Raw genomic sequence first — 24,314 nt, 5'->3', positions numbered from 1 at the left:
TGCAGCACGCGGACTATATTTAGTGCCTGCTATTCATTCAGTGTCCTAGTTTGTCGTCGGCGCCCGCGTTCTGTTTTCCATCCAACATTCCTCCACAACGCAAATAAGACAATCGGGAGTACAGGAAGCGGTTCAGTGACGATGTTAATTGCCTTCCTTTTTACCTGCTGGCTTGACATTGATTTGAGATGCAACACGTTGATAGATGAACCCGTGGCTCACCCTGGCTTTCCCTTTTCGCATCATCATCCGCGACCTCCCGGGACCCCCGGCTGCCATTACGGAGTTAATGGCGCAGGCGCCGTCGTCCTCAGATGCTGCCAGCCTGTTAGCATATGGGCCAATGAAAGACTTGATTGAACGCGTCTGTCCTCACACGGGGGACGCGTGCAACAATGAAATCAGGCCGCGCTCAGATGAAATGGCAGTTACTGCCGGCACGGAAAATAAAGAAAAGTGGACCGCGGGGTTTTTGCACATTAATTAATGCACAGCGCCACAGCTCTGAACTTGTGCAGAATGCATCTCATTAAAAGCGACTTGGATCAGCGAGGAGGAGCTTTTTAGATTTTCCTACCCAAGCTTTTATAGCCTTTTTTTTTTTTAATAGAGTTTGATGGTTTTAGAACAAGTGGTTATGTACTTGAGGTAATCGCTAGCAAGCAGCTGTTTCACTTCACTGGAACCCCCCAGCCCCCCCCCCCCCCCACCCCCATTTCTTTCCCTCAGCAGTTGTCTCTGTGTCAAACGTAACAGCACTGTACATGCGGCTTGTCGCCGCTGCCGAGCAAAATTGGCTTCTGCTGTAATGGTAGGAAGCGACATCGGTTTGGAAGGTTGCTCCCGCTACAGCCGCGTGATGATCAATATTTTAATTACAGCAACATTGCTGTCGTTGAATTGATGTTGCAAGCTCTAATGAACAGTTAAGTACAGGAGAGCCGTTGTGTGTGTGTGTGTTTGCCGTGTGGGGCATTCGAAATTATTGGAAACGGCTATTCTCCATACTGACTACGTTTGGTCCATTAGAGCTGTACTGAAACGTTATTTTACACAGCACAGTAGTCGGCGTGGCTCTCAAATCCAGGCTGGATTTGAAAGCTGATGCCCGAGCTAGTGCTGGGCGATATGAGGAAACAAATATATCACGATATGGGCCATTTTATATCGCGATAACGATATTGATATATTTCCAGTTCTTCCAATCAAAAAAGTGTACGCCATACTTTGCGCCATACAGAACGTCGCAAATGAATCCAGTAGTGCTGCAATATAAAATTATAAATGTAAACAAAGGAGACGTCAATTCTTCTGCAAAAGTCGTTTCCTACTCTTGTTTGGCACTTAGATAGTCCGAGTGCATGCATAATGGCAAAAATAATATTTTAGCTTTCTAATGCTGCATACAGTATATGGACATCTTTGTCTAAAAAGAGTGTAAATGACGATCGAGACGATACGTAAGAAAGGGCACAATAAATATTTTTCTATCGTCATGGCGATATATATCGCCCAGCACGAGCCCGAGCCACCTCATCTGGCCCCTCTCATTGCAGAGGAGCAGCTTTTTCCACTTAAATGATCGGCCATTTTATTTTTTGGGGCCTGACTGGTCCTGACTCCTGACTATTGTTTCCTTGTTTGACTAAGTGACATGGTATAATGTACACGTTCAGAAAATGGCGGTCCAATCTAATTGTACTACCTCAGGTGCATTCGACTTTAGGGAACCACTGTACAGTGGACTGTCTAAACTTACAAATGAGTATGCGTTATTTGGATTAATTATTATTATTTTTTAATTATTTTTTTCTCTTTTTCTTTTTTTTTGTTTTGTGTCGCAAGCCAAAATTTAAAGTATGAGCAAATTTAACCAGGGGTAATATATATTTTTAAATATCTTTCAAGAATCCAGACATTCAATCCCAGGTACAGGTAAAGGGACGGTTGGAAAATGTCCGGCAATGAATATTAAGGTACCGGTTATCCGATTGGTAAATTGAGTAATCGGATGATTTTTTTTTTTTTTGCATTATTAAACAATATTTGGAGGTGCAGGTATTATTGTTGTCCATTTGAGTTTGCCATCCTCGTGTTCTACACGATCTGTGTCTTTTGAGTCTTTCAAAGGTGGGGGCGTGGCCTGGTGAATGCCGTGGGTGTCGACAAACGAGACGAGATGCGTTTCTTTTCGTGTGTGAAATGATCCCAATTTGTACGACATGTTCGAGTCGGGTGATATGATGACATATCGTGAAGATGATGGGTTTGTGCTGTTTATCTCTTATTGTCTCCATTGGCACTTATCCTCATTCTGCCCCACCCCCGTTTTAAGTTGATGGCCTGGAAGTATTTTCCATACTAATATTTACAATAATTCTGACTTAAATACCGCGAAAGCCTCTGTTAGTTCCGACTTCCATACAAATTGTGGTTGTCGCCACCTTAGGAAGCGAAGAACTCCTTGTAACGTTCATTACAAGGGGCCGGCGTCTGGGATGCTATTACGGGCCTTGTGGAGGTGTCGCTGGCATGCTTGCCCGGTCAGAGCTCAGCAGCGGGACCGACACATGGTTGCGATAAATCACCTGCTTTTACGGCCGGTGCTGCAGGACGCGTGCAACTGTGGAGGCGCGTCAGCTGCTGAAGGGCATCTGTGCTTTCTGGCCCGTCAGCAACACACTTGATTGCAGCTGTGGTTGGTTTCCTGAGCAAAAAGATGGGCAAAGGTGGCAGAATAATACGCTTGTTTTCTCAGCCCTATTTTTCGAGCTTTGAGGCGATGACATACATTTTCCTCTCAGCCTGTGATCTTGGCCTTCGAAAGAAGTCTTTGACGTTTCTGGGCCAATAAGTGATTTGAAGTGTAACAAGATAACAGCCCGCATGTCCTGAACATTTTGTTCCTTAGACGGGTGAGGCTGTCGTCAATCACCCTGGAGCTGAAATGCTTGACGGAAATGGAATTGAAAGGATAGGATTTTGATTGATAGGTTGAAAAGGTTAGGTTCAACGACGGTCGCTGTCAGATTACCAGGCATGGTTTCATAAATTCGTTCCGTGTCGCTACAAGTTTGACACCAACCAGACTCCAAGAGCACGGTTCGATGTCACAGGTTGTTGGGGAGAAGACTCCCCAGGGAAATGATTTTTGTGGGCATGCAGGACCACAGGGCGCAAGTGCGGAACCGCTGCGCAGCTTACCGTGAGCGTGTACCTGATATTTTCGGCACGAGAGAGAGAGCTAGAGTGCTCTGGAGAGAGCTAACGTTAGCTCGCGGGCTAATAGCTGCTAATTCGCGAGCTAACGGTTAGCTCGAGGGCTAACCATTCACCCGCACGCTAACTCCCAAATAGCTGCTCATCTCGCGGCCTAATAGCCGCTAATTGCTGCTTATTGGCTCTTAGCACTGCACGAGCAACCAATCAGATGGTGCTGTGGGCGGGCCAACGCTGCAGGGACTCAACAGCCGCTGACTTAGAGCAGACGGAGGAGAAAAGCGCCCATCGGAGCAAAAATAACAGTTTTTAATATATCGGCCATCAAAACAAAAAAAAAAGAGGACCATGCCTATATTCATAAAATGCTGAATATCTGCGGCGATTATCAGCCGGACCGATTATCGGTCTATCCTTAGTTAGGTGCAGAATTTCTCGGTACAGTCAAGGTGTACAGGAAGTCCGGTTTGGTGGCCACAGTATTGCAAAGTCTGTTATTTTTTTTATTTGTAGCATTTCTCTTGGAAACATTGCTTCTAATCTGTATGTTAGATACCCCAGATATTGGTCTTTGTTGCCATTTCATTCCAATGTGCCAAGGGCCTTTGGCATGGGTAGTGTGAGCTCTTGTAACTTTGAAGTCCTAAAACACTGTACAGTATTGGCAACGGGACTGTTTCTTTAACTAATCAGATTTCTAGTTTGTCCTCACAGGGCTAAAGCGACATCAGCATTTTTCTGTCCTCTGCTAACAGCAAAATTTGTTGTACCCAACTTGGACTAGTAAGTCATCTGAAGCAATCGTTAGACATGAATTAAACCGCATTTCTGGTGAGAATGTTTTATTTCATTTTTCTAAATGTTTTTGTCATGCTATTAGGTCATCATTTACTGCAATCTGCTCCAGATCAACGTGTCACAGTTGTGTGGTGTCATAATTAGCCACATTTTGTTTTCTGCTGTAAACTATTCAGCATTTTTTTTATTTGCAAAATAACTATGAATGGACAAGGACAGCAAGGATCTTCTAGGAATTCGAAGAAGGAATCATTTTCTGCCAAATGTATATTTAAAGTGTGCTTCAATACTATTCGTTCTGCATAATCTCAAAATCATCAGAGGTTAGGAATTTCAAAAGGGAAGGGCCTGTTTTGCTGGCGTTTCTTTTCAGCACAATATTTGTTAGAATGCGGTTTCCTTTACAACTCAGCGCCGACAGCAAAATGGCGGCAGAACGCTGATGGCCAAAGCGAAGAAATGGCGCCGCACACCCACCAGCGCCTCGGCCTTCCGCGTATTCCGAAGCGTCCCCCTGAGTCGGCCCATTGTGCTTGTAGCCGAGCGGTGAATAGTGTTCGGCAGCATGGGGAACAATATGTGATTGTTCCCCCGCTGTGCCGAAGACGCCGCGGGTTACTCCCTGTGCCATCCCCAGTGTGCCCGAGGAGGAGCAAATGTGGCGCAAAGTGTCGCGAAGCAGCCATTTGGAGAGCTTTGCGAGCTTTGCGGCGCCTGCTTCGGCGCTCGGTCGGGAGGGGGAGGCCCACACGGTTCCTAAGTCACTCCGATATGTTGACAGCGCCGTGGGAATAAAAGCTTTTGGATTTGGATTTCAGGGTGAAGAGCGAGCCGGAAGTGTTATTTGTTAGCATGTCGTTCAAATCCCTCAAGGAGTTTGGCGTTTCGGCGGAACGTCTGGGCTCCATTTATAAGAGATGGATGGCTCGCGTCCAAAGGTCTGTGTGCAAAATGGCTATTTTGTTCTTACTTTGACCGCGTTTTAAGTTCACTAACGTATTACCGGGAACATAGTCTTCCATCTTGATGTGCTGTCCTTGGTGATTCGTCTCAGGTTTGGAATGCTGACGTATTGGTTTTTCTTTCCCGTCAAAGAAATTGTCCAAATGTACCGACTGCTCTCACTCCTCTAAATCACCAGCAGCATCACACCCGCATAGAGAAGCCCCGAGAGGGTCCACACAGACGGCTGTTGAAATTTGGGAAAACCACCGTGGCTAATGCCCATGCCCGATCCTTTCCCCCGCAATAGTAGGGTTGCAAAATACTCAATCCGAGTGTCTGCGTTTGTATTGAGGGCACCTGGTAGTGACATGTTCATCACAGGGTTGCTTTGTCTTTAAAATACTGCTTTTTCATTGACATGTTTACCTGAAATTGGGTCATGGACAACAAAGCCAATTTCATTGCCTTTGATTCGGTTAAGTCCGGTGCAGACGCTATTAAAGTTTGGCTTTTTCTTTTCTGCCTCCTTCCTTTTTAATGTATGCGGTTTTACGACGCTTGTAAGAAATGTAAAGATGTTCTTAACGGTTTCAGCAGTTGATGTACTAATACTGTGCATTGACATTTCAAACTTGGAAGTCGACTAACTGCTAAGTGATGTGGCGACAATTTCCATATGCCTGAATGAGTCAGAGAATATGAAAATAAGCTGGTGGCGGCGATGGATAGTATACAAGTTGTTTGTTTTTCTCTCCGAAATGTCTTCACGTGCAAGCAGTTCGTGACGTAACAATGTTATCAGCCACTGTAATTTGCTGACAAAAAAGCAATGACTTCAGCGATTAATGGACTACAACTAAGACTTCATCACATTATGGCCAAAAAAAAAAAAAAAAACTTTATTCTGGTAGGATACTTGAAATCCAATTTGTGAATCCTTTCATTAAATTCGGTGCACATTTCTTTGAATTCACACAAGGCCATGTCAAGCTCTTGAGTCAGCCCGCGATTCATTATTGATGTCTTCAGTGCATTCATTGTAAACACGAGAGCCGAGGGGCTGTACAGTAATCGAATGACGGCAAATTTCAAGGTGGGTTCGACTCTGATGCTTTTGAAAGAGCCTCGGCAGAAAATATCTCTTTCCGCCCCACCGATTCACTCGATGGTGAACATCAAGCATTTAGCCAATAACCAATAGAGATTGTAAAGGACGTAACAATCGGATGGGAAACGAACAAATATTTACGTGGTAATTTCACAGTTGAGCTATTGTGGAACTAAGAGACAATTTCACTCACGACCCGCTCTTGCTTTTTTTTTTTTTTTTTTTCAGCAACGGCATGAAGATGAATGGGTCGTCGGAACACTTGGATCAGCCAGACCCGGACTCCATCAAGATGTTTGTGGGACAGATCCCTCGCTCCTGGTCAGAAACGGAACTCAAGGAGCTTTTTGAGCCTTTTGGAGCCGTGCACCAGATCAATATCCTCCGCGATCGCACTCAGAACCCCCCTCAGAGCAAAGGTAGGATCCGTGGGGGCCGTGTTGGCGCAAACCGTTCCCTTGTTGAAATGCGCCAGCGTCTGGTCTGGAATGCGTCCTTGTGCGTGAAAAGGCGCTGAACCCGGTCGTTGCCATCTATCACCCGCAGTCACATTTCAGCACAATCCCCCCCTCGGGCAATAAGCAACATTGCTTGTCTGCTCTTGCAGCGCAGCTGTGTTTGTGCTTCCACATGACAGCATTCAGTAGTTCTAAAACCCATTTCCATAAGCCGCATTAGAGGAAGATTTCCTTTTTTACTTTTTACCCGACTGCTCAGGCTTTTAAAAGCTGTATGGAATAAAACGCAAGGTTATTCATTGCGTCCGTCCGTCTTCTAGCTCTGTTTGTCTATTCGTCTAACAGTGTAAAAAATAAATAAATAAATAAATCTCATTTCAACCAAAGGGTGCAGTTGAGTTCACTGCAGGAACATTAGAAATGGCGACTGACTGCAGGGCTGTTGCCAACAACCTCACGATACACGAGTCACAATGCATATCGTATCTCCTGATATTTTACAGTACTTAACATTCATCTTTAATGAAAACCGTCATATGTATACCCCCCAAACGGTATTTAACGATTAAAAAAAAAATCTTCTTCAAATGTTAGCAGTGCTTCCGGTTTTACCGCCAGCGCCATATCTGGTCGAAATGTGCACTGCACAGCAAGGAGCATTTCAGTCTCCCAATTGGTCTGCCGAGACCAGAATCCACCACACATATTTATGGCACGCCACTGCATAGAAGGATCAGTTATTTTGGTGCCAATGTCAACGTTTGACAAGAACAGGGTAAACAAGCGGACGCCGCTCCTCCATTGTTGTTGCTCTGGAGACGACAGCTACGTTCTGCTGGACTGCAAAGTGCTGCTGGAAGCTTTCTGTCTCCTTAAAGTAACTGCAGCTGGAGAAAGTCAAGTCGCTGTGTGGGCCGGCGCGACATCGCCAAAGTTTACATTCGCCGGACGCTCAAGTTGACTGTGTCAGCTCGGAGCCAATTATCCACCCCCTGAGTGGTGGTCATGGTGGTCAGACCTGTTTAGATGTGGCCTCTCCGTGTCCCAATTGTGACCGCTGACTTTACATTCTCTGGCTCGCCATCGCAGAGTAGATGTGGCGTGTCCTGAATCGCTGGCACTGCCCTGTCTGTCCACATCAGGCGATGCTTGACTGGGAATATGGCCACACACGTTTTAACATGAAATTTGTGCAATTATCCCGTAAGCATCTTAAGAGGGAGCACTTGTGATCCAATCGGAATCTCCAGGCAAATGAACAAACACTTTCGTTCCATTGGGGGGGGGGGGGGGGTGGGGGGACAAAGTGTTGTTTTTAACAAAGCACTTCTCTTCTTGAAAAACCAAAATTGCCGCCGCCGGTAAGACGGCGAATCTTTCTCGATTGACCAAAGGATGACTTGCTGTCCTGTCTGTAAAGATGGCACATGAATGTGTGTCTCTGTATGTGTTGCGCTCGATGTTTTAAACCCCCAGCACACACAACGGCGGTGGTTCAAAGCCCGCTTTTTTAAGCCAACAACCCCCCCCCCCCCCACCCCCACCCAACCCAGCCCACCGACTTCCCCTCTTCCTCCTCATGGTTCTGTGTGGCGTTTCAGCTGTGATGGCCTATTGACATGTTAATGTATTCTAATAGCTGATCTGGCCCAATCACAGCTGTCCGTGTGAGGTGAATATCCTGCCATATCCGCATAACCCCAACGTTCGTCCTCCGCCACTTCTCGTTGACGCGCCTCGACGGGAGAAGCGGGGGTCCATGTGATGCGATCAGGCTTATGTTTATTTGCAGACTAGATAATAAAGCCATCCCTCTTAGGGTAGGAATCAGTTATGCTTTAATGTGATTATTTGTCTGAACGGCGTCTGTTTTCGGCTGTTGACTTTTTACCGCCGCGGGTCCGTGAAGTAGCCGTCGTCCAGTTTTCTTCTTAAGAGTGTGTCAAGTGCGGGTCATCAAATAATCTTGTTAAAAAACCCCGTAAGCAGCCGACGAGGCGCAGCCAGTTGTCGTCCGCGACCGCGTCTCGATGCGTGTTCGGGTTCGGCAGAACGCAGACCGTCGCCAGCCCCCCGCCCCGCCCCCGCCCCCGCGGCCCGGTAGCTCCAGCAACGGCATAATACACACTATGTAGGTCAGAGACGCTGCAGTGCTCCACTTCCCTATCCCAGTGAAACTGACAGGCTGGAACGCCATCGGCGGTCTGTTGGGACGGAAGGATGAGAGGCACCCCCCCACCCGACCCCCACCCTCTCCTTTCCTTCCGCCCCCTCCACCACCACCACCACCTCCTCTTTCTTCCTCCCCCCCGTTTTTTCCTGCCATCTGAATGCTTGTACGCTTTCAGATTGGACGGACGATGCCGCGTCGCATGATGATGGGTTGGGGGCTGTCTTGACCCGTGGGCGGCCATTTTACCCCCAAACTCCTCCCATGGTCATCATGTCATGTCACAGAGCAGCCTCAGGCCATCCCAACAATTGGCTCTAAGAAGGACTTGTCACATGTTGCTAACATGTGATGTGTGACATGAAATGTTTTCATCACTTTGAGCTTCTTCTGCGAGTTGTAATTACAGTAACATTTCCAATAAATATCTCAAATGTTACTGGGACATTTTTGGGGAATTTTTATCAAGTGTGGAACACTGAAACACTGGCAATTGATCTGCCCGACACCCATTTTTCATTTGTGGTTAAGCGCAGTGCATTCAAGAATGTGTGATAGGAGAGAAATACTAATCGTATTTATTTTTGGTATGAATTGAAATCACGACTATTTAAACGATCACTCATTTTTGAAAATGTCTCAATGAGTCAAGTATCCCCTTGAATATGTAAAAAATAAAAATAAAAATGAAGACATAGTTTGAAACACCGCCATTTTCAGGTCCGTTAGCAAAATGTTGGAGTAGGAGTGCAGCATGTGCAGGCTTGCTATCTCTGCGCATGCCTCAAAACAACTCAAAATTCGTTTTGACCTTTTTTTTTTTACGATTATGCCAATTTTGTAATAATCCAAATTGTACTTGGATTTTGCCGAGCTGCACAGCCTGAGTGTGATGTACTGCTTTTTAAATTGTTTGTCCCTCTTCCTCTCTCTCTTTCTATAACAGGATGCTGTTTTGTAACTTTTTATACAAGAAAAGCTGCACTGGATGCCCAGAATGCCCTACACAACATCAAGACCTTAAGTGGGGTGAGTACGCAGCACGCAGGGTGGGCGCGGCACGGAAGCCACTCCGGCCTGTAAAATAAAATGTGAGCCTTGCTTGGCTAAAATGTGAAATTCTCCAATATCAGCTGAAATTTGGCTTGACCAAAAGAGGGGCTTTATTTGTTCAGGCACGGCAAAGGCACCCTGTTGACCTTCAAGTGGAACAAATTATTCATGCCTTTCCCTCGTGAATCATTGATGCACATTTTTATTTGGAGTCTTCAAAAAAAAGTAAGCGTTACATCTGGCAATTACAGCCGAACACGCAAAGCAACACAAATCTACCCGCGATTAGTCTCCATTCCAAAGGAGACGACTTGGCCACTTGCCTTAATCCATACCCAACAGCAGCGCTTGTCAATGAACTCAATACCTCAAACGACTAGAAAAAAGCTCTGCTGTCAAGGAGGCCGGGTGTAAATATCGAAGGCGGCTGATAAATGAGCGGGGGGGGCTCTCCACACCTGAGGGCGATCCGTCAGCCAGACATTTTGAATCGAGTGTTGCTGTAACGGCTTCACTGGCACCGACGGCAGGTGACTTGAGTTTGGGTGGCGGTGACAGCACGGGACACAAAAAAAATAAAAAAAGCTTGTGAGTTCATTCCACATTTCGCTCCCTCCTTTGGTCAGCGATGCTTGCCAGTAGCCATACCGGGCGGGCCATCTGTCTGCTTGTCTTTAGCGCTTGTCGAAAAAAGCAAAACACAAAAAAAAAAGAAGCAAATCCACCAACACGTTTTTTTTCCAACAGCCTCTCGTGGGTGTTGTTTATTCTTTGGCGCCACATGGCAGGTTAAAATGCGCTTAAAAAATATTGATTGAGACGAAGTCATGCGACGAGGACATAAAAAAGAGAAAGAGGCTCCATTAAAGCTGCGGTGAAGAAATGTCAGATCCTTGAGCGCTCGTTCTGCAGACACCCCACGTCCGCCCACTCGCATTATGAAGAGTGAAATGTTCCGAGATTATTATTATTGTGCCGCTCGGTCTCGATGCAGCCTGGCCTGTTTATAATGTGCTGCCACGACGCACGCAAACGTCTAATGAGATGCATTACACACCCCCCCCCCCAAAAAAAACCAAAAATCTCTTTGCTACTAAATCTTGCTTTACATCTCGGACTGCGTGGAGGTGAATTGCTGGTCAAGATTCAGATGAAGCTGGAAGAATCGATGACATTAAAAGTGCAAAGCGGAGAACTTGATCCTTTGCTAGCAAGCGAATGACTGTGGAAGGTAACGGTGAGGGAGGGAAGGCGGTCGGCAGCAAAAGAAGCGCAGGGGGAAACGCTTGCCAGAGTGCGAAGAGAAATGCGAGATAACAAGCCGGAGTGCCGACGTGGTTCACGGATGATTGTGGCCGCTTGCGCTCTGGCCAATTAAAAACCCTCGCAACGCACATTTTTTTTTTTACGACACTTACGGTAAAATGAGCCAAAATCTGGCTCACTATTGGAAGTGTGATATCGAAGTTATTTCTGAATTATTTTTTTTTATTTGCGACCACTCAAAATGTTCAGTGGCATCAGACCTAGCCATACAAATATAGTTTTTATTTATGTATGTGTTTTTGATGCCCTCTATGGACAACTAAAGCAATATTGTCCTAAGAGCACAACTAACTATTATCTGTGTTTATTTATATATATATATATATATATATATATATATATATATATATATATATATATATATATATATATAACACATTCAAATTCATACGCGTGTGCACGTCACTGTTACTGCGACCACACACGCTCGCTCTCGATCCCAACCGTGCTTTTTTTGTTTTGGTATAAGAATTGGGACATAGGAAGCACATAAGTCAGCTCGAAACCAAAAATGAGAATTAGCTGTCTAGCGCCATCTGGTGTATTATGGCTTTTATGACTCTAAAGTAAAAGTAATAATATTAATAATCTAGGTTTTGTTGATGCCCCAGTGAAGGGATAGTTGCGGGTAGGGGTGCAACGATTTCAGATTTTGGGGTACGATTATTGTCTGAGAGAAAAACGCGGTTTTACGGTTATTATTGTAGACATAGAAAAAAAAATCACATCAGCATTCTTTGAAAATGATTATTCTTAACAACAATAACTAATTGAAAATACATTTTTAGAAAGTTGCTGCCTTTTAAAACATACAGCAGATTAAACACTCTTAAAATGGGGTATTTTCTTACGAGGCTATAACCCCCCTCCACACTTTCCCCCCCTCCACAGATGCATCATCCCATCCAGATGAAACCAGCTGACAGTGAGAAAACCAGCGGTAAGTGCAATTTTTTGTCAAGATGGCCGAATCAAGTGAAGGTTGTAGTTGAGGTAATGGCAGGGCTAGAAAATTTCTATCTGGCGGCGAGCGCTCTCAGGATTAAAGGCTTTAAAAAGGCAGCAAGTGAGCGCAGGTATGGGGGGGGGGGTGGGGGGAGGGGGGTGGTGAGCACAGAAATGGATGATACATCATCATCTTGTGCCTGGAGGAGCAGACATGGAGGAAAACAAAGCCTGCAAGTTGTACAGATTTGTTCTGGCGCCGAGTTGGAGGTTGAGAGTGTGGCAGCGTGACAAGGCGGCGCCGCGAACAAGGAAGGAAAAAGGGAGCGAGGAGAAGGTGCAAGGGTTCTTTCATTGCGCCATCATTGATCAAGTGAAGAGCTCGTTTTTTTTTTGTTTTGTTTTTTTGTTGGTCTCCGCAGCGGTGGAAGACAGAAAACTCTTCATCGGAATGGTTTCAAAGAAATACGGCGAGAACGAGGTCAGGATGATGTTCTCGTCCTTCGGCCAGCTGGAGGAGTGTCGAATCCTGCGCGGACCGGACGGGCAGAGCCGAGGTAAGTGGGCTCCTCCCCCCCCCCGTCACCGCTCCAATGAAACGCTTTTCAAACGGTGCGTCACTCGAGGCCCCCGCGCGGCACGCTGAAGGACGGCCGCGCCGCGCCATTCGGGTACAATGGGCCCCGGTCGCCTTGGCAACTGCCGACTTGCCTGCCTGCCTGCCTGCCTGCCTGCCTGCCTTCATTGGGCGGGCGCGGCTGGCAGATGCCTCGGATCCTCTCTCGCACCCGCCTCCGCCGCACGCGCCGAGGCTGGAATTAGCCCGTCGTCGCGTTTCCACGAGGCTTTCTGCCACATGAAAAGCTCAGCAGGGACGTGTGGAAACCTTTAATTTAAAAATATCTCGACTCTCATAAGCCGGCAAACGGCGGATGTCAAACGGGCCCTTACCATTTGTCCTTTTGGGAACATTTGTAGCTCGTATGATAATGGTAGATGGGTGTGAATCTGTGTGCATTACATGTGTGTGTGTGTATATATATGAAATCTGTGTTTACACCACACAGTCGGTGGCAGTTTTGGAATCTGTCAAGTCACTGTGCTCATGTGTTACTGTTCCGTTGTCTTCTTTTCTCTGTGTGCTAACCAGTGAGGGCGGTTCTGTGTGCATTCTCTGTTACTGTAATGTGTTTTTTGGGGGTTCATAACGACTTGTCCAAACCTTTTTTTGTCTTGTTTTTGTTTCTTCTTGTCCCTCCCTCCCTCTCCCCATCCCCTCCTTCTCCTATTGTTCCCTCCCCCCCTCCTCCTCCTCCTCCTCCTCCTACAGGCTGTGCGTTTGTCACATTTGCTACCAGGTCAATGGCACAGAATGCAATCAAAACCATGCATCACTCTCAGACTATGGAGGTACTGTATCCCCCTCAGCACCTATTTCTACCCCCCTCCCCTCCCCCTTCTCACATTCTCTGCTGCCCCCATGTGTTGGAAAGACTTCAACATGTCTAAGTAAAAACAAAACAAAAAGAAAGACATGTCTAATAGGGATAGACCGATTATCGGGTATTTTGACGAATATCGTATTGGCCTTTTTTTAAAAATTTTTTTTATCTGACTGTTGATAAAAAGTACATCTAAAACGATTTTTATCTCAGGGAACTACTTATTAAAATTTTGAGTTCACCTTATAAGAGATGCTGCTGGCCCTGGGAACCTTCTGAAACGTTTGCTTTTATTGGACATTAAAACAAAGAAATGTGAAGTTAAAAATCAAGTCAAGTATATTTTTTTATTTTGAAAAATATTATTATTAATATTATTATTATATATTCTAATTGATTTGACTATAAAAGAATGTCTATTGTCTAATTTCTACATTTTGAAAAGTCTGAAAAATTGTTCAATAAACATGCTTTAAGATATTACAACAAAGTCAAGATTGGCATTGATTTGTATTTTAAAAAAATGTTGATGCTGATATCCCCCGACAGAAAATGAATATCGGCTCAAAATATCGGTTAACGGCCTCCTTGACACTGACCGGAAAAAAACACATCGGTCTATCCCTAATAAGAAAATGTTTGGATTACATTGCACATGACGATGATGAGCATTGTTTTGTGAATTGAATTCCATTGATATCTTAGTCTGAGCCTGACCCGAGTCCACAGCAGTGCATCATTTGAAAGCAGGCCAACGTTCCTTGTCCTCTCATAGCCGCGAGAGTCTTGCAAAGTGGGGCGGCAATAATTTGACAGCGAGTAAATCGGACGCTCCACCCACAAGCAAGTTCAATCATCGGCCCCCGGCAAACGGTCCGGTCCTACTAAGATTCAAATTGGTCCCGGGTAGGCGTGGGACCCAAAGCCATTTTCCCCCGTCCAGTCCGCTCCCTGGTTGGCTCTCTACTCTGAAAAAGGCTTTGCAGCGCATGTCGTTGTCTCCTCGTGCATCTGTCCGAGCCGTCGTGTGCCTGTCTGTCTGTCCAGACCGTTGATTGTATTTGCACTCTTCCCCCGTCCACGTCTGCTGCCATTTGCTTGTTTTGATTTGACATCAACTGTCTTCGTTTGTCGTCTGTGGACTCCACTCGGGGGCCCGAAGAGCTTCGCTTGTCTGCAGCATCGTCCCGTGCCCTCTCTGGAATGTGACCTGGCTCGGCTATGCATGGCACATGTCCTCTGTGTGTTAGCTTTCATACGAATGCAGCGGCCATAAAAAAAAAAAAAAAAAAAAGAGAAACTTAGGACTGCGACGATGGCGACACCCCCCCCCCCCACCTTTCGACCCTGATTTGGTTTTGATTTCTCGACGCAAATTCCTCCCCAGTTTTCCGGCTTGTTCCGTCGTGCGCCTCTAAAAGCCGTCGCATGTCGCTGTCGCTTCAGGGCTGCTCCTCGCCTCTGGTGGTGAAGTTTGCCGACACGCAGCGGGATAAAGAGCAGCGGCGTCTGCAGCAGCAACTGGTGCAGCAGATCCAGCAGCTCAACAGCGCCTCCACCTGGGGGAACCTGGCCGGATTGGGGAGCCTCACGCCTCAGTACCTGGCTGTAAGTGGCAGACTACGTACGGCACATAAGTCATACATGATCACATGTGGCCCACCAGAGATAAACTGTCTTAAAAAGTATAATATATTCAGTGGAACCATTTTTTATTGCAGCTGAAAATCTGCGATATCTCAAATCCATTTACAAGCAAAAAAAAAGAAAAAATTATTTACTCCTCCAACATTCCTTAAACACATTTGGATTCATGAAAACACGCTTACTCATCAAAAGATACTTTTTAAAGTCTTTGTTAGTGTCTTGGCTAGTTGGCGTTTACTGTCAAGCTGATTCAGAACAACAACAAAATCAACCAAACCATACAATGAAATGACACTAGTTTAATGCTAACTTGCGACGCGAAAACTAGCATAGGTGTTGCGGTATTTATAAACCTTAAAATGTAGCGTTACCACACAGGCAGCATTACATGCAACAAGAGAATTAAATATTGTATATTCTGGCACCAAAATGTTGAACCAAAGCATCATTGACACTTGCATGTTGTATAGGGATGCTTTTTTCTCTCTCTTTATTTATTGCTTTAAAACAAGGGTCTCAAATCATGCGGGGGTCGCTGGCGATTAATGTCTGTGGGTCGCATGAAGTATTTTCCCCAAAAAAGGGGTTCAACTCCAGTCATAATTCAGTTTGTAATACTGCCCATGTTTCGAGATCCTTGACATTGAACACGGAAGACAAATATGAGTTTTCGCTCGCTCGACAAGACGCGGTTGCACGACACTCGCTCCATCTCCGAGCAGCCAGCGTGAGACGGTAACAAGAGCCCCATCTATTTATGTTCCGCTCTCGCCTTCAAGTCGCCGAGCGCCATCAAATGTAACCTTTTCCGCCACCGCCGCGTGAAACTAACGCCTTTGCAATTCCATTCCTTCCCCAGTTGCTGCAGCAGGCCGCTTCCACGAGCAACCAGAGCAGCTTCAACAGTATTCAGAGGCTCGGTGAGTCGACTCGCCGGTGCGGGAATCAACCTCGTCTTGCCCAACTGACTCGTTGGGCTCAGGGCGGCAAAATGCTTCCATTTCCGAGTTTTTTTTTAAAATGACGGTTAGACGCTGAAAATGTTTATCGGAACTCTCAAACAAATGACGTAACTGCTCTTTCTAGGGGTGAATCCCATCCAGCTGCAGAATTTGGCCACGTTAGCCGCTGCGGCCGCGGCAGCGCAAAGTTCTGCCAGTCCCACCTCCTCCGGTGGCCTGTCGGCCGCCACCAGCGCGCTCGGCGCTCTGGCCAGTCCAGGTGATTTCCCAGCGGCATGTTCAGTCAACACCTGCCCGCCGACTGCGGGAGCAAATCATCAAATCTGCGATCGTTTTTGGGGGGCAGTTTCTACGCCCTCTCGCTTGCTTGAAACTAGCGGGTGTCGACATTTAGTGCATTCGTTTTGAGTTCATTTAAAGTTCCTTTGTCACCACAAATTTTTTTAACACGCGATTAATGACCGCTCTTTGGAATTGAAACTGGGGGGGGGGGGGGGGGGGGTTCCGGTCGCGATGCACCAGACACGTCCATGGCAATATTTAGCAGTAATAATAATGCATATATTTGTGGAGACTGGGGTCAAGTTGTATTTTTGAATTTGAAAAAAAGTTACTTGCTGTTAAAGATTAGATGGCTCCTAATATAAGAAAAACGTCTTACAAATGCAATTATGCCATCTAGTGGCAGAAAAAATTACCTTGCCAGAAAATCAATATCTCTCGTTATTTACAGTAGAAAAACATATTTTATTGTACATTCCCAACAGATAATAACATTTGCAATTAATCGTGAGGTAACTATTGAAGTCATGCGCTTAATTACGATTTAAAAATGTAATCGCATGACACCCCTACACACTTTAACTTTTTAAAACACTCTTTTCAATATCCCTTAGCAGCTGTTGTCGAAACTCTCACTCACACCAATCAAGAGGCAAAGTGTACTTGCTTTAAGATATTTAGTTTAAAAAAAAATGTTGATGACATCAGAAAACTAAATTTAATTTAATTTTTACATAAGATTGAACAAATCAAACAATTATCTAGGAAGAGACCTTGAAAAAAAAGTAATTAAAAGGTAGGAATTGGCCTGATGTTTGAGTTGAACAACTTTGTTTCACTTTTTGTCTCGCAAAATAAACCTTTTCGACTTTATTCCAATGTATTGAAATGTATCTCTGGTTGTACCACCGTGGACTCTCATGTTGTGCCCTCGTACCTAATCAAGTGTCCAGTCAGTGGGTGTAAATAAGCAACACGGAGCTCTGCTGCTCTTTATGTTGTGCTTAAAATGAGCTATTAAAATGAATTCCATTCAAATGAATCAACCGCGTACAATTTTCACAAGCACGCCATCAAGTTGTGCAAATAAGCACAGCGGACGCAGACGGCGCTCTGCTTTCCCCATATTGTATGCATGCATGTTTTTGTTGGATGTGGCGTCGCCCCCCCCGTGTTGAATCCGTATGTCGTGTTCCCCCCCCCCACCACCAGCCGGCTCAACAGCGAGCGCCATGAACACGTTGGCATCTCTGGGCACCCTGCAGGGCCTCACTGGGGCCTCCGTTGGCCTCAACAGCCTCAACGCGCTCACCAGCGGTGTTGGCGGTAAGGATGGCAATTAATTAATTACTTATTATGAGTTTATTTTTTAGTTATTTATTTATTTGTTTTAGTTTATTATTACTTAATTGTACTTACAAAGTTAAAAAGTACAAGCTTTGAAATGTACTACAAAATGCAAATTATTTTTTTGTATACTGTTTATAAACAATATCTGTTGTTTTGTTTTGTTATTTTGTTCCCACGTTAGCTCAACCTTTACACTTATCAGCGTCCCACATCACTTTGCTAACATTTAGAACCGAATAACAAAAACAAATCCTTATATGGAAGGTGTGTAACAAAACCAGTTTGAAGCGTAAAAAATGGTTTTGGGATCGCTTAATGTTCTTCATTTGGTGTTGTTGTATGTGGTGCAGGGATGGGGGCCCTGAACGGAGGCCTGGGCTCGTCCATGGCCAACGGTTCGATGGCCAGCTCCATGGACGCGCTGACCCAGGCCTACTCGGGGATGCAGCAGTACACGGCCTCGGCCCTGCCCTCCCTCTACCCGCAGCCGCTCCTGCAGCAGAGCATCCCGGGACACCAGAAGGAAGGTGAGCTCCAGGCGGCGACACGGCGCCCGACCGCCATCCCTCGCACGTTTTGGCACTCCGTCGTCTAACGTGAGAAGCCATTTTGTTTTCCCAAAATGGAGTAGGGCCAGAGGGCGCCAACCTGTTCATCTACCACCTGCCGCAGGAGTTTGGGGACCAGGACCTTCTGCAGATGTTCATGCCCTTCGGGAACGTGGTGTCGGCCAAAGTGTTCATCGACAAACAGACCAATCTGAGCAAGTGCTTTGGTAAGTGCCCCGGCGCCCCCTGCTGGCCACCAAACTTTTTTATTTTTTATATATTTTTTTAAGCTGATGCTGATTGCAGATGCTGGACTTTGTTTAGGCTTCACATGTTCCTTTTGAATGCTTGTACGTGCCTCAAGTGAAGGAAATTTTGTTTTCTTCTCAATCCCATTTGTCAGATTACATCCCAATTTCATGATTTTGTCAGGTTTAAGATAATGCTAATATTAATCATTTTAGTTTGTTCAAGGTTTGTCATATCTTTGTTAGTTTTTGCCTAATTGCCCCCCACCCCAATTTTTTTAAGTTTTTGTGTCTTTCTTTTTAACCCAAATTTGAGTCACTAACCTAATGACTCATTTTTGTCATGTTTGTCAATTATTATTATTATTTTTATTTATATATATTTTATTATGATTTATATTATTTTATATAATTATTTATATTTTAATTTTGTTAATTGTATTTATTTTTAATTTTTTTTAAATTATTATTATGATTTTGTATTTGTTAGATTTTTTTTCTCCTCCCCTGGTTTTGGTCGTTGTTTTACAATATTTTTGTCAAAATGTGATATGTGATTTTTTTTTTTTTTTTTTGAAGCCATTGAGTCCCTCGCAGCTGGATTTTAGAAATATGTCCACGTTTGTCATGGGACTTGATGAACGAATGATCTGACGTCGTCGCTCGCCGCGTGTGCGCGTTTGTCCTCAGGGTTCGTCAGCTACGACAATCCCGTCTCGGCGCAAGCTGCCATCCAAGCTATGAACGGCTTTCAGATTGGAATGAAGCGGCTGAAGGTTCAGCTGAAGCGTTCCAAGAACGACAGCAAGCCCTACTGATCCTCGCCCCCGACCCCCCCCTCTCCCCCACCCCCTCCCCAGCTCTAATGCTAGCAATGCTAGGGTAAGTTTGCCCTCCGGCCAGTCACCACAGCACAGACTCAGTGGGGGGCGGAGAAAGGAGCCCTGTGGCTTTCCTTCAAACAAAACAAGTTTGCAATGATCTTTTCACGTCTACTGTATTTCATTCCTGCTGTTTTATCTTGAATATTTTAATGTATGATTATTTATGACTATCACTGGAGTCGGTCGGTGTTGTCGCTGGAGGGAACGAGCGTAGAGCGTCGGGCGTTTTCTTTCTCTTTTCTTTATTTGTCTTCCCATGCCTCTTTATTATTATTATTTTTTTTTTTGCTTCCATTGCCTTCAGCTGACGCTCAGACGAGTTGACTTAAGGATCACGTGGGTTTCAAGGGCCAAAGCCGCGACCGCCAAGTCCTCACTCGGTGTGCGTCTTTGCGTACACGAGTCCCGTCTCATCGTTCGCTGTCTTGTCTGTCTGTCTGTCTGTCTGTCTTTTATTAACACCCTCCTGCAGTCATTCCATCCTTCCAGATGGATCTTTTCGGTGCCAAGCATGTCGGGAGTCCATTTTCGTCACTTCCTCTAGTCCAGTCCATGTTTTGTTTTTTGTGTGTCGACGGAAGGCGCCGTGGACGTGTCCCGTTGACCTTTGGACTGTTTGTTGCTGCGCTCTGTCAGGGTTCCCCCAAAAACATGAAAATGTGGCTTTGCACAAAAGACACTCGCACCGACTTTCTGTCACTCTTCCAGTCTCGCTCTTGTCATCTACAAGTCCAACTAGGCTGAGCTCTACAATAGATTATGATATTGATGCCGCCATTAATACATAAAGGCTTCTTCTCTTTTTTTTTGTGCAAAATCTTTATTTTAGTTTTGTTGTTTCTAACCTTTATTATTATTTCAGGTACTTTTTATTCTCCACATTGTTTTGCCGTGCAAAAACTCCCACACGATACGTCTCATTTCCTGGGAATATATATCAAGTTGTCTTTTTATACATTTATCATTCAACTACAATGAACGATTAACGTAATTTATCTTTCAATTAACTTGATAAGCATACTGCATGCATTCGGCTTTGCCATGCAATTTCTACACAAATTGCACTTTGTGACATTTTAATTTGTTTTAATTGGCCACCAAAGAAAGTAGCCGTCATTGTAATATTGAATGTTCGAGGTCCGAGTGCTGAAACTGTACACATTAAAGCTGCTCAATGTCGACATTTGCCCCCAAATATTTTTGCAATCGTCTGGATTAAAACACGCCACAATTACAAAATTGGCATAATTGAAAACAAAAATAAAAGATTATGAATGCTGATTTCTATATTACTTGATGGTTTGCGATTTAATTGCTGCAGCTCACATTTGAACAATCCAAATTGTCAAGAAATTTCGCGCCTCCTCGACGACGACCGCCAAATTAGCTTCCGGCCTTTCCGTCTGGGCAGTGGGCGGCCATTTTGTTTTGGGCGGAACCCGGCTGTGTGTTGATTGTTGTTTTTTGTGCCTCATGGCTAAAACGATTCTTGTGCCGTGGCCCTAACTTTCTCCTCTTTGTCCTCTTTCCTCTCTCTCTCTCTCTCTCTCTCTCTCTCTCTGTCTGTCTCTTGTGTTTTTATTCCCTTGTTTTATTTTTAGAACAAATCTCCATGCCTGTTTGCTCATCATTAGCCTAGCATGTCTTCATGATGTTGAAAGGCAAAACGGCGCGCTCCCCGCTGGCCTCCTCATCCTCACCACCGCCATTGTCTGTGATGTCTCTCTAAGCTCGCCTGACCAATTCCTGGCCCCGCCCACTTAGCCTCAACCTGACTTGTCTCTGCATGCGTGTTCATCATTTGTGTGTTTTTGCTATGTTTCGAAATGTGACGAGATGGGAGAGAGGTCAAGCAACAGTAATGTGAAAACGTACCTACGTTCAAATTTTTTTTATTTTGATTTTTTGCGAATGTTTTAAAAACCTGTGGGATTTCTTATTTTAGCTTTTTGTTGCCTTTTTTTTTTTTTTTTTTCGTTTCTTTGTATTACCTCTCTCGGTAAGGTTACATACAGGGATTGGCACGCCAGCTGTGCTATTTGGTGCCATTAGCAATATGTTTGGCTTGGAAACCACTTTTTCTTTCTTTCTTTCTTTCTTTTTTTTGTCCCTGACCATTAAAAAAAAAACCCGCCGGCGCTCTTGATTGAGTCTACATTTAGTGGGCAGTGTGAAGATTTTTTTTCCCCCACTTTTGTTCTCCATTAAGGCTATTTAAAACTAGATTTTGTTTTCATTTACACAATTATTCAGTGTAATGTTTTTTTTTTTCTTTTTAAACCTACCAATGGCACAATAAAAGGTACATTTGCTCAGTTTGGAGAAATGACTACCGACACGAGTCAACTTTTTTAGAACTGATTCACAAATAGACAATCTGTGGTTTAAATGCACACTTAGATTACCTATATTTTATACCATTGAATCTATAGAGGTCTAACTAACAGAACCCAGGCAAAAACGTTGGGTTTTTTGTAGATTTATGTTGTAATGTCATCTGTGTTGGGAAGGGGGGGGGTGGCGGGGAAAAAAGGGGGGGGGGCTGTAGTAAAAACAAAAATCAGTTGAACAGTCATTTCGACAAAATTCAAACCACACTTGAAGTTGAAAATTCCTCTGCGTTCATGAGAATTATTTTTTTTTTTTTTTAGGATGACTTGGTACGTCTTGTTGATTTTTCTGTGAAATTCATTTTTTGTTTTCACGAGTATGGCGGCTTTCACTGTTTTGCGATGCCTCATGTGATTTACAATGTTTGTTAATCAAGCAGATGCCAGACAATGTCTTTTTTGTTTCCTTGTCAAAGTGTCAAAAGTTTGGAAGTGGCGCGCACGCACGCACGCACGCAGTTTGTGCGCTCACCAATGTGGGAGCCCCTGAAGACGAGACCACTCGGGCGGGCAAGCGTTTTTGTTTGTTTTGTTTTTTCAAGCCACAAGTCCCACCACAACGGTGTTGGTTTACAAATACATTCCACTGTTTCCACGCAGAGTTTACACTTGCCCAAAGGGTGATTTTTTTGTTTTGTTTTATTGTACCACACCAAAAGAACCACTTACATAGACACCCCCCCCCCCCTCCACCCCACCTGCAAAAATTTTGCGCTAATGAGTTGCCAACTCAGGGTTTTTCTTTGATGTGTGAGGGGAAAAAATTATGACACATGTACAGCTTTCTTTTTCTTTTCTCTTTTTTTTTTGTCACATTGTCTGCGAACACCCCCAAAGTGAACAAGACCCCCCCCACCCACCGCCCCTCTCTGCCTCAGCCCCCCCTCACTCAATTAGGAAAAAAAGTGCACAAAATGGGTGTCGTCTTGTGAAGGAGCACTAAGCACAAATATGGGAGCTTTTCTTGTTTGGGGCAACAAGTCGTGTATGTGTGTGCGTGTATCCCAAGTTTTTTCTTTTGAATGCTTTTTACAGTGTTTTTCTATCTCTCTATATAATGCAATACAATAATGAAAGTGCCATACACGTCTAGAAAACTGCCTACACATCCTTATCAGGCCTTGGTTAGATTGCTGCACTTCGCCTTTTTTGTGTCACTTGCTTAAACGGCACCCCCTAACGAGAATGGTGTATGTCCAATTAGTACCCGTGTATTGTGACGTGACGCATATGTAGATAAAACAAAACACCCCCCCCCCCCCCTCTTATATATCCAAATATGATATTTGAAAGGTGTGAGCGGATGCACTGGAACACTTTGCGACACCACGTGGACTCGATTTGACGTTTCCAAGAACCACTTTGTTAGTCAAGCATTGTGTTACGTCTTTGTGTGCGTGTGGTGAAGTGTTTAGCGATGGTGAACCTTACGATTAAAAAATAAAAATAAAAAAAGAAGAAGACAAAAAAAGCACAATGTACAGTCAGTCTCACTTCAGGGGCTTCCATCACCAAATTCCAGCTCCAACAATCACTGGCGTCTTGGAATTGAAAAAAAGAAGTGCTTTTGTTTTGGGACAAGTGTGGTAGCTTTGCATCCTCTTTCGATATCGTCGTCACCAAATAAGACGCATACCAGTATATGATTTCCTCGTCCGATAAGCGGTAATTGGAATATAGATGTGTTCCTTTTTTTTTGTTTTTTGTCTCGATAAAAAGCCAAAGTGGGCGCATCTTGATGTGATCTTCTGTTTACTCGGTGAACGAGGGTGCGATTTGAAAAAGGAAGGAGGAAAAAAGAAACACAAAAATCAATCCGAGGCTTTTTGCGATTTCTACAACTGGTTGTTCATAATGTCTTTTGTACCAGTGACGCTTTTTTATATTGGAAATTAAAAGAAAAGAAATCTAAATTGTCTGGCCTCTCAATGTGGCCTCCTCGCCTTGACCAGGTCTTTCTTGCTTGTTGCTGTCAAGCTATTCTTCTTCTTATTATTATTATTACTATCATCATTTTGTGTCTTTAAAACAAAACGAAAAAAAAGGACAAAAAAAGTTGCCTGGTTTTGACTTTACTCTCCTCAGTTAGTGAATCCGTTTCTGGGGGGGTTGGGATCCTCTAAATGGTGGTAAGTTTCATGTTAGTATTTGTGCTGTCATCTGGATTTTTGACAAACGTGTGTGGATAATTGTCTTAGTTTAAGAGTTAACTGTTTAGTTTGAGCCTTGCTTTTTCTTTTTTCTTTTTAATCTGTGTAGATTCTTTATTTTGTGTGTTCTCGTTTTTGTTTATATTTTTCCTCCCCCCATAGCAGAGTGTGTAGACGAAAAACTCTGTTGTTCCTTTTTGGTCGATGTTTGTTCATATGTGGTGTGTTTCTTTGCCTCTGTCTCCAGATTAAACCATTTCCCCTAATATGGACGGCGTCTTTGTGTGTGCTGTTTTGTTCAGTGGCGTGCAAACATTACAAAGCGACCCCCCCCCCCCCCCCCGCGCCCACCCCCCGTGTGTGTGTGCGTGATTGTGCCATGTTTTGCA

The 24,314-nt window shown here is 44.5% G+C and overlaps 1 protein-coding gene across 5 annotated transcripts in view; it reads left to right on the top strand.

Moving 5' to 3' along the window:
• The window catches only part of LOC147174952 (CUGBP Elav-like family member 2), a 36,401-nt gene extending 12,204 nt beyond the window's left edge, over positions 1-24,197 (top strand). For 2 of the 5 annotated variants that reach the window (XM_086072850.1, XM_086072854.1), the window contains exons 2-14: positions 6,299-6,489; positions 9,645-9,727; positions 11,969-12,017; positions 12,445-12,579; positions 13,353-13,432; positions 14,911-15,072; positions 15,971-16,031; positions 16,198-16,332; positions 17,568-17,681; positions 18,056-18,232; positions 18,334-18,480; positions 19,192-19,383; positions 20,987-24,197. In XM_086072850.1, the coding sequence (XP_085928976.1) occupies positions 6,299-6,489; positions 9,645-9,727; positions 11,969-12,017; positions 12,445-12,579; positions 13,353-13,432; positions 14,911-15,072; positions 15,971-16,031; positions 16,198-16,332; positions 17,568-17,681; positions 18,056-18,232; positions 18,334-18,480; positions 19,192-19,319 (1,462 nt within the window). In that variant the 3' untranslated portion in view covers positions 19,320-19,383; positions 20,987-24,197. Of the gene's footprint in view, positions 1-4,715; positions 4,956-6,298; positions 6,490-9,644; positions 9,728-11,968; positions 12,018-12,444; positions 12,580-13,352; positions 13,433-14,910; positions 15,073-15,970; positions 16,032-16,197; positions 16,333-17,567; positions 17,682-18,055; positions 18,233-18,333; positions 18,481-19,191; positions 19,384-20,986 lie in introns of those variants that run through there. The other 3 variants (XM_086072852.1, XM_086072851.1, XM_086072853.1) reach the window with 3 other exon arrangements.
• The last annotated feature ends 117 nt before the right edge of the window (positions 24,198-24,314 follow it).

This window comes from Leptonotus elevatus, chromosome 4 (genome assembly GCF_054856555.1).
Source record: "Leptonotus elevatus isolate MCC_2025b chromosome 4, RoL_Lele_1.0, whole genome shotgun sequence".
NCBI lineage: Eukaryota > Metazoa > Chordata > Actinopteri > Syngnathiformes > Syngnathidae > Leptonotus > Leptonotus elevatus.
The sequence above is the reverse complement of the archived record's forward strand: the minus strand, read 5'-3'. Positions and strand labels throughout refer to the sequence as shown.